Here is a 9,040-nt window from a genome sequence, read left to right on the forward strand (position 1 = left end):
GATAATGGTTTTATAAATTTTAAAATTTAACTTTGTTTGTTAAGTGGATGAATAGTTACAGGTAGCGTTTGAAAAAAAGAATTAGTTATTAGTATAACCATAAACTTTTTAATTGACATGTACTATTGGGGGGTAAAAAAATTAAGCTTCAAAGACATTTATATGGTTTGGTTGTGTTTTTAGTAAAAATACTCCCGAACTCATGAAGCGAAAATAGAAAAATATTCCCTCACAGTAATATACTAATATCCTTCAGACTATGCAAATAACAACCAAGTCCTCAAAACTGAACAGGAAAGTTATCTTTCCAAAGAATACAGAATATGATATTCAATTTCTAGACTTTCTCTTAGCATCAGGCTATTGTACAATGGGGAATTTTTTTTGTTTTAATAGTAAACAAGGTATACTACTTATGTACCTTGTTTTCAAATGGGTGAGAGTGGTGTGAACAAATTAAATGAATTGAAAGCTAAAATAACAATGATGTGGGGAACATATGACGTGGGAGGCTAATATATAGAACAAGACTGACCTTATCTCTTCTAAGACATTTGATCATCATTCTAGCATGGCACTGTATTTGACACAGCCAAAGCCATAATGGAGAAAGAATAGTTCTCCGTAACTTATCATTATTACTCATGTAGCTTACAGTTCCGAAGATAGGGATGATCATACTTCACATATTTGGACCAGTAAGACCTATACTTTGTCATGGCAATCTCCAACCATGGTTTCATGTTGCCATTGTAGTGTACAACTGCTGCACTATCAATCTCGGATCGATCTACGCTTGGATTATAACCCAAACCAAGAACGTGCCATGATTTATTTAGCGGATGCGTGAGACCATAGAATGTCATTAGCCCCGGGGGTAATGTACCCAGCTTCCACAGCACCCTGTCTTCATTCTAGAATCAGACACAAAAAGGAAATGGTCAGTAAGGTTTTCTTTTGTGGTCATCTATTGGTGTGAGAATAGATTACATGTGTAACATAAACCAAAGCTGCGTTCAACTGCTCACCATATTCTGCCACTTGTGATATATGCCAGTGATATCCTTCTTTTTCCACTCCTTCAGATCAAATATGTTCATTCCATATGCCCAGCCACAAGCATTCGGATCAAAATTTCTTGCAATATGTGGATTTGAAAAGTTCAGATACTTGTCAAATCGGTGAAAGCTCGCACCACATGTTTCGACTGCACCGTTTACTTTACCTTGGAGATTCACAGCCCACAAACCAGTCAAATCCTTCTGGACAACGATGTCATCATCGAGAAAAAGGATCTTATCCAACTTTGGATAAACTTGTGGAAGGTAGAATCTCAGATGGTTGAGCATTGACAGATATTTGGGGTTTCTGTACTTCAGATTTGAAGCACCAGAAGAAAGTGTGTTCGGATGGCCTGCCTTAAAATAATACTCTCTCATTGTTGCAGATTCTAGCTGCCGCAGGACTGGGCAGTAGGATGAGTTCAACCACTTAAATTCATCGACATTTTCAACATGAATTGTAGCTTTTCCAGGTGGGTTCAACAGAAACCACATGTTCATGGCTCCAAAATTTAGTTTGTCAGTAACAAGATGAAAAACATGCTTTGAAGGATCCTGCAATGTTGAAAATAAATCATGAAACAATAGATGGTGTGCATAAACAATACATGGATATCCTATTGGCTATTTTGAGGCACAAAATATTTATTAAAGGAAATAATGCACGTGACAAAAACTGTCATGGTAAAAGGATATTTGCGCTGACACCTTAGCATTCGTAATAGTTGAGTTGACAACAACAGATGCAGCCAAGACATTGTCTGAAAACAGTGCATAATGATAAAGACTGGGATCCTCCAAGTTCTCACTCCCAGGGAACTTTCTCTTTTCCGGTGGAAGAAGGTAGTAATCTATGGTAAGACGCATAGATAAGCAATGGATTCCGTTAGGTATCGTCTTTGCAGCCAACTGACTGAGAAATGTACTCTGTTTCTTAAAGCTCCGAACATGCTCATCGGCTGTTTGTAGCATTGCCCTTAGTTTCCCAGATACCAATTTGCAGTCATACAATTGTTCTCTTGCTTTTGACAGGACTTGACCCATAGCCTTTATCTTTTCATGTGCACTAGAGATAATCAAACAAAAATTAGTTAAATAAGTAAATTCAGCCGATGGCATAGAAAGACAGGAACATATGTAATTTTGATGACATTACACATGGCCAAACTACCTGCGATTTAGATCAGCATCAGAAGTAGCATCGCCTAAAGCACGTTTACTCTCTTTTAGCCGAGTTTGCAGTTCTTGGAAAAGTTCAAGCTTGTTCTTCATCTTTGCAATACTTAAATATACCCTAGCCATAATGTTTTGGTCCCGCATCAACCGAACAGTAGAATCAGCATTTTCATACTCAACTTCTTTCCTCCAAATGCTGTATTTACCTAGAACAGCTGACTCAACAGATTTTGAGCGTTCAATAGCTGAATTTTCAAGTTTTGCGATTAATTCATCGTTCAATTTTACCAACTCAGCAGCACGCCTCTCCCGCCTTTTCCCTATTAATTGCTGCAGAAAATGTGCATAACGTCAAAAATTATTTCATTCTTCTTTTGTTTTTTGTGGGGAGGAAAATTCAAAATCATTATCTTCAAACAAAACAGCTTTTATTTTCTAGCAGTACAAGAACAAGTTTCATTGTCCAGAAGAGTACCACCAATGAGTTAAATTTTAGGGTAAACTGACAAATGACAGAATGAAACTTACTAAAGATATTTATACCATAATCCAGGACCAAATTATAAAGTTATAACATAAGTAAATGTATTCTGAAAACATAATTTCTAGCTAGATGAATGTTACATTAAGACAGAAAAATTCGTTTGCCATTTATCATAAAAGAAACCAAAATGTCGCTAGAATGCATACCCACAGTGGAAAGTTAGCAACCAAAGGTGTAAGCAATAAAGCAAACAAGCTATTGAAGAAGACCTAACAATACAACGTTAAAAGAATGATGCTCACCCTTCTGGCTTGTTGCGTAGGACTATCAATCCATCGAGTACGACCATCTACATTCATAACATACAATTAATAAAACATACTAATTGGACAGAAAACTAAGCTACAATATAGAGTATAGACAGATCATATGACAAAGTATGATACCAGCTGAAGATTTTCCATCCTTCAGCTTTGGTTTCTCTTGTCTGTCATCTGTTTTGGGCTGGTTTTGAGTTTAACAAATAAAACAAAATATTGAAAATTTAGAAGCAATATGATAATAAATTAATAATAATGTTCCACCGTAGAATACAGCTATTTAATGTTCTTGAAGAAACAATCTTCCAAACCTCATTTGTGGCATTTGAAGTCTCCAACTCCACGACTCTCCAAGAGGCAGACATATTATTTTTTCTGAAATTATCAAGACTCAAAGGCCCTGTATCATTCGTGCTGGATACGATAACATCAAGAACCTAAATATAACATTTATTAGAAAACCAAGAAGTACTATTCTGTGGAAAACAAGATATGCAAAATATAGATCAAGATAAGCTGCGCTTGCCTCTTTTGGAAAAAATGATTTAAGATTCTGCAATGCTTGCCATCCTCTCCATGTGACAACCTGTGGCAATCAACAAGTTCTTTAGGCAAACAAATAAAACCAGCAAGAACATGTATCAAGTATCAGTACTTAGTTATATAGACTGTAAAGCAAAAAACACAATACCTGATTACTTGGAACTGCTGAAAAATCATCTTGATCTGCAAAACGCATATAAAGTAATTAGCCAAACTGAAATTCATAAATATGTTGTGGATAGAATTAGATCCATAGAGATGTTAATCAAAACATTGTTTTCTCATTTTGGTTTATTGAATCAAATTTGGGAAAGGGAGCAGGATGGTAAATGAAGTACATCTCCAGTTTCAGTCAGGTACATTCCATCGCATTTCAGTTCTCACAATTTAACAGTGTCTAACAAAATATAAGCATTAACAGATCCTATTGTCAAATATCAATACTGAATCATGTGATCAACAAGAGTTCAAAGATAAAATGCTTTGACTCTGATTTCATCATTACCCTCATTCTATTACTCACAGATATTGCCAAAGCAAAAACCATCAACGTGTGACGGCAAAATTGCTTCTTGTCAGCAAGCAATCATGTTGCACCAATATAAATACAAATACACATAGCCCTATATTAAATACACGCTATCATTAACCAGAAACAAACAAAATTCCATGAATAACACCAACACATTATCATCAACTAGAAACTAACAAAAATTCCATTAATATCAACAACATCTTCCACAGTCCCAACTCCCTGATACAAATATGACAGACTAACCGAATCAAGAAATAGATCATGTATCCCCTTAAGTGGCATTAAAAAAATAATAATAAGTTTCTCCAAACGGGGCAGTGCAACTCAGAGTCAAAGCAGTGACATCATGCTAGTGACACTGCACAACTTAGTCAAGGTCACTAGCTTCCTAAACTAGTCAAATTCATTCAACCCATTTTTCATCACATAAACTTGCCCATCACCACTTTCCACAGCCATAAGGATCCATTTTCCCACCACATCAATGAATTGAAACCAAGTATATTAAGTTACAATGCCAAACTACCCCTTCAGAAACTTCTCTCCTGTTTGGCACTTGCCCTTCTAACTTAGGAGTTAGAACTGCATCCTACAACTACGGCAAAAACCACACACTTCCTAATCAAACAGACCGTAGAAACACTAAAATACCTAAAGTGATAACTTAGTAGTAATCAATTACTAATTAATTAATTAATTAATTACTTAAACCACAAACACTAATTTGGCTTTTCTTACTTAAAACAGAACACTTCCTAGTCAAACAAACAGCATAGAAACTGTAATCTTACATAAATAGTAAATTAATAAGTTAATAGTTATAAATAATTCACGAACACTAAATTGAGTAATTAACCACTTCTAACTCCCACAAATTTTTTCCACTTTCACATTTCCGAGATCTGCAAATTCACCAGAGAGAGAGGAACTGACCCGCAGCGTAGAGGCCTCTTCCGAGGAAGAAAATCATCGGAGCCATAACACAGAGAATCACGAACGCCAAAACAGGAAAATGCGATGACGATGACGAAGATGATGACGACAACTTGCCGCTGCTGCTTCTGCTCCTTGAGAACGAAATCCCTCTCTTTGGCGCCATTGCTTATCACAATAGAAACTAAAGAAAAAAAATGGAACGCTCTGGAAAACAAAATAGTAAAAGGCAAAATTGGAAAGTGTGAGAACTAAGAAAGCAGCTTTTAGAGCGAGAAAGTAGAGAGAAAGAAGAAGAAGAAGAATCGAACTTGGATCTGGTTGGAGAGTGAGCTTTCTGAGTAAGGGAACAATGCTAGTCGAAATCCATTGACAACAATAGTGAAGTAAGTAATTGCAAAACCACAATGTGAGACTCAGAGAGAGAGAGAGAGAGAATCAATGCGCTGATTCCGTACGAAAAGATGAAGAGAGGTTTAGAAAGAGAGAGGAAGCACGGGCAACGACGATGGTAAGTGGTAACTTTCGTTTCTTCTCTCTCTTGAGTCTTGATGTTCGTTCACTTTGGTTTTTTCCGTTACTGTGTTGTCACTGTTGTGTGGAGTTGGGTTTTCTTCACGCTGTTTTCTATCGTTTTCCTTTGTATTCTACTATTCTTGGCTAGCAAAAGGATTAATTAACTACAATATAGGGATAAAGCCATAATGCAATATTATTATTTGTCGGTGCTTCGCAATCATATAACGGCGCTCATGGTGGAAACGACGTCGTCTTACGGTTTAAGTGATAAGGCTTTTGCGGTTTTGCCAACACAATACTGCCGCTGTTCTATACTTCTATCCCATTTTGCGAAACATTTTTATGAATAATACGCCTAAATCATTTAATAAAAAATTAATTTTTTAACAAAACAAAAAATTAAAAATGATTTGATGATTAAAATTTATTAAAGACTAAATCATTCGATTAAAAAACTCATAAGAACTAATTTGAAATATTACTTGTTTTCTTAACTCTTCACCTCATTATCTAATTTTCTGAAAAACATATGAAACTTATAATTGTTAATTATTTACTCATTTTTTTCATTAAATTTTATCCCAACCACCCCCTCTCTCCGTTTCTTACACATGACAACTTAAACAGGTTCTAAACCTCAACGAAAATCAACGACTAATACAAAATGCTTGAGTTAGTTTGTAAAATAGTTAAAATGTTCGTAAAATGCATCAATTTATTACATATTCTTTATTTTGAAATTAATTATTAGTAGCAAAAAGTTGGGTCCCTATAACCAACCATTCCACAAATTATGATTCGGATCACTCTACTTTTATTCTTGAATCCGATTATTAATCCACATTCGCTGTGCTTTGTGTGTTTGAAAATTTGTCCAATTTACATTATGTCTGTACCCTCGTTTTCAGGAAACAGAAAAGAATTAACCCTTTACTTTCTGCCCCCATCAAACAATACACTAGTCAGTAGCATAATGGGTCTTGGTCTGATCAATCACAAGTTTATCTATTTTCGCAACCAAGCAAATCAAATTGGTTTAGTTCATGCTACATTAACTACCAAACACTACATAGAGTTTTCTATTAAACCGACTAAATTCAAGGCCTTCATATATAAAAAGGCCAAAACACATAAAGACAGCCCATAAGAACCTACAGAATAGCCACATCCAAGTAATCACCAATCTGCGAAATAAACAACCAAAGTCAGCAATATTGTCTTGACCAAAAAAAAAAAAGTCAGCAACATTGTGAATAAAATTTGTGAATATAGCTTGAGGACAAGAAGAAATTCTTCACCTCAAAACCAAGTTCGGCTAAAGCCTTGCCGTCATCAAATCTTCCATTTCCATAAGCTAGTGTCTTCCCAACCTTCATGAAGAAATCAAGTTTGCCAAAATATAAGATTTTATACAACTTGAAGCAGCTAGTTATAATGGAAATCTCTGACTCATTGCAGCAGCTAGTTATAAAAGCCACTTCTTTCAAAGGGGGAAGCTTAATCTTGCAGATAATGGAAATCTCTATGTACCAAAGATGTTTACCAGTAACTACCGTAGACTTGAAACAATCACTTAATTATATATTTTTAACTGTAGTTAAAAACCACTCAAGGTGCTGGGGGATTAATGTCTAACAAGTTAGACAAAGATAAGAAGCAATTTTTTTTTCCCAACTATAGCTAGTCTCTGAATAATCTATTTTTTCCTATTCAACACCACAGTTAACAAATAATAATAAATAAATAAATAAATAATATTACAGATAATTTGATAAATTAATGCCTTGCCTACACCAATATGGAACTCTTAACTCTTAAGGCACAAGATGCACTGACCCTTTATGGCCCTCCCGGACCACAACAGTACCGAAGGCATGCCCTTTGATATCTTTGATTACACCACACAAAACAAGCAAAGATGACAGAGCTTATAAAAAAGGACAGGTAATACTACCCGTTCACAAATTCAAGTTTTACATATCAGCATTAACACAAAGATATGCATGTGGTTACTGAATAATCAAAATCAAATTACTGATCTAAGTTTAACATATGAGTCATGGTTATCAAGAACCCTCTTATACAAACCAGATATATAGAGTGAACCATTTTAGGTAAAGTATGCATAAAATGGAAGAGGATGGAAAAAATGCTTATTAAGTTAAAGTATTACCTCTTGAACTTTGAATCGACCATTTTTATCAGGAAACACAAAAGCAAATGAGAGCTTTGCATGTTTTCTTCTTGCAGGTTTAACCACTTCTTTGACCTGTGGAAAATAATCAGCTAAGCACATGCCAAGAATATGAACCACAATAAAGAAAAAGGAAAACCAACTGAAAACATACTTCACACAAATTACAGATATTGGAAAACGTTAAGCTTCAATCAGATAATAGAAACAAAAGAACCAATGCATCAGCTAGGCTTCACGCCTTCCCCTCATCTGTCATTTGCAAAAGCGTGGGTCACTAAACACCAAAAGGCTTGACTATAATCTGTAAGAGGCTTGAGTCTATAATCTCAATGATTACACTAAGTAGCACATGTCAGCTGAGAGTCTGACACCATCCAAATGATATCTATCAGGCCACCACCAAAACATAAGACCCCATTTTCGGAAACACCTTTTAAAGCTGCTGGGCACTTGCAGCCAAAGATATAACTATATAAAAACCTTCGCATTTTAATGAATTTTAACAACTTCCATAAACGTTTGATCATTACATCGTTTTCTCAATGCCTGTAACCAAAAGTCAGCACTTTTTCTCCATGCTAAACCAACGCATATTACCATCATTTAACCATGTTACACTTTTAGCACACAACTACATCCCACTAAAGTTGCAGAGTAACAAATTCCCAAAACAAACCCTAAATATCATTTGTTACAACCACGCCTCCTATAGTTTACCTCAATTCATTGTCAGTTTCTGATCCATTTTCTTTTCTTGTGTGACATAATTCATGCCAATCTTCCACGCACGCACTTGCAGCGACCCAACTCCATGCCTTCACACTACCCACTTCCTAAACTTATTAAGTCTCATTTTTGTAGTATACCATCAAACCATTTTTCAATAATAGAATGGCACCAAGCTCTTGCTTCATCTCGTGCTATTGAATCAGTAATACTCCGTCCAACCCACAAACCTATTTAACACCCTTTCAGTGCCTCCAGAAAAACAAAATCTCCCAATGTGGTAACTTAACACATTAAACTAAATTAGAACCCTAAATTTCATTCCATGTGAAAAACCATCTAATATTAACTATATACCTTTCATCATCATTATCATCACAAACACATTGTTCCTCTTTCCATTCCTTCTTCAACTAAAACCCTAAGCTAAAAACACTGAGAAAGAAGCACAATATAAGAAATTGCGAGAAAGCAAAAGAAAAGAAAAATGCATAGAATTAGAGGATTTACGAGCTCGGTTAATTCACGAAGAGTAGCGTCCTTCCA

General features: G+C 35.4%; 2 protein-coding genes across 3 annotated transcripts in view; both read right to left on the reverse strand.

Annotated features, from left to right (window-relative positions):
- LOC107626024 (polygalacturonate 4-alpha-galacturonosyltransferase) lies at positions 213–5,697 on the reverse strand. Of its 2 annotated transcripts, none has more exons than XM_016328789.2 (11): positions 5,364–5,697; positions 5,053–5,259; positions 3,733–3,767; positions 3,568–3,627; positions 3,353–3,478; positions 3,171–3,225; positions 3,024–3,070; positions 2,233–2,567; positions 1,770–2,127; positions 1,029–1,616; positions 213–914 (listed from the first exon to the last, which is right to left on the reverse strand). In XM_016328789.2, the coding sequence occupies exons 2-11, from the start codon at positions 5,216–5,218 to the stop codon at positions 639–641; spliced, it is 2,046 nt and encodes a 681-aa protein (XP_016184275.1). In that variant the 5' UTR covers positions 5,219–5,259; positions 5,364–5,697; the 3' UTR covers positions 213–638. The 2 variants fall into 2 exon arrangements, with proteins under 2 accessions (XP_016184275.1, XP_016184274.1); XM_016328788.2 differs by having other exon boundaries at positions 3,168–3,225.
- Positions 6,473–9,040, reverse strand: part of LOC107626025 (histone deacetylase complex subunit SAP18) — a gene marked incomplete in the record, with an annotated part of 3,037 nt that continues 469 nt past the window's right edge. The window contains 3 exon segments of the mRNA XM_021116386.1: positions 6,473–6,755; positions 6,870–6,941; positions 7,745–7,840. Of these exon segments, the coding sequence (XP_020972045.1) occupies positions 6,723–6,755; positions 6,870–6,941; positions 7,745–7,840 (201 nt within the window).

This window comes from Arachis ipaensis, chromosome B02 (assembly GCF_000816755.2).
Source record: "Arachis ipaensis cultivar K30076 chromosome B02, Araip1.1, whole genome shotgun sequence".
Lineage (NCBI taxonomy): Eukaryota > Viridiplantae > Streptophyta > Magnoliopsida > Fabales > Fabaceae > Arachis > Arachis ipaensis.

What these genes read in the sequence shown, in the direction of transcription:
- LOC107626024 (XM_016328788.2), bottom strand. Translation starts at nt 5,218, where the DNA reads ATGGCGCCAAAGAGAGGGATTTCGTTCTCAAGGAGCAGAAGCAGCAGC. An exon ending in AATCATTTTTTCCAAAAGAG is followed by an intron (nt 3,479 to 3,567) that starts GCAAGCGCAGCT and finishes TGTTATATTTAG; the next exon opens with GTTCTTGATGTTATCGTATC. An exon ending in CTACGCAACAAGCCAGAAGG is followed by an intron (nt 2,568 to 3,023) that starts GTGAGCATCATT and finishes CATTTTCTGCAG; the next exon opens with CAATTAATAGGGAAAAGGCG.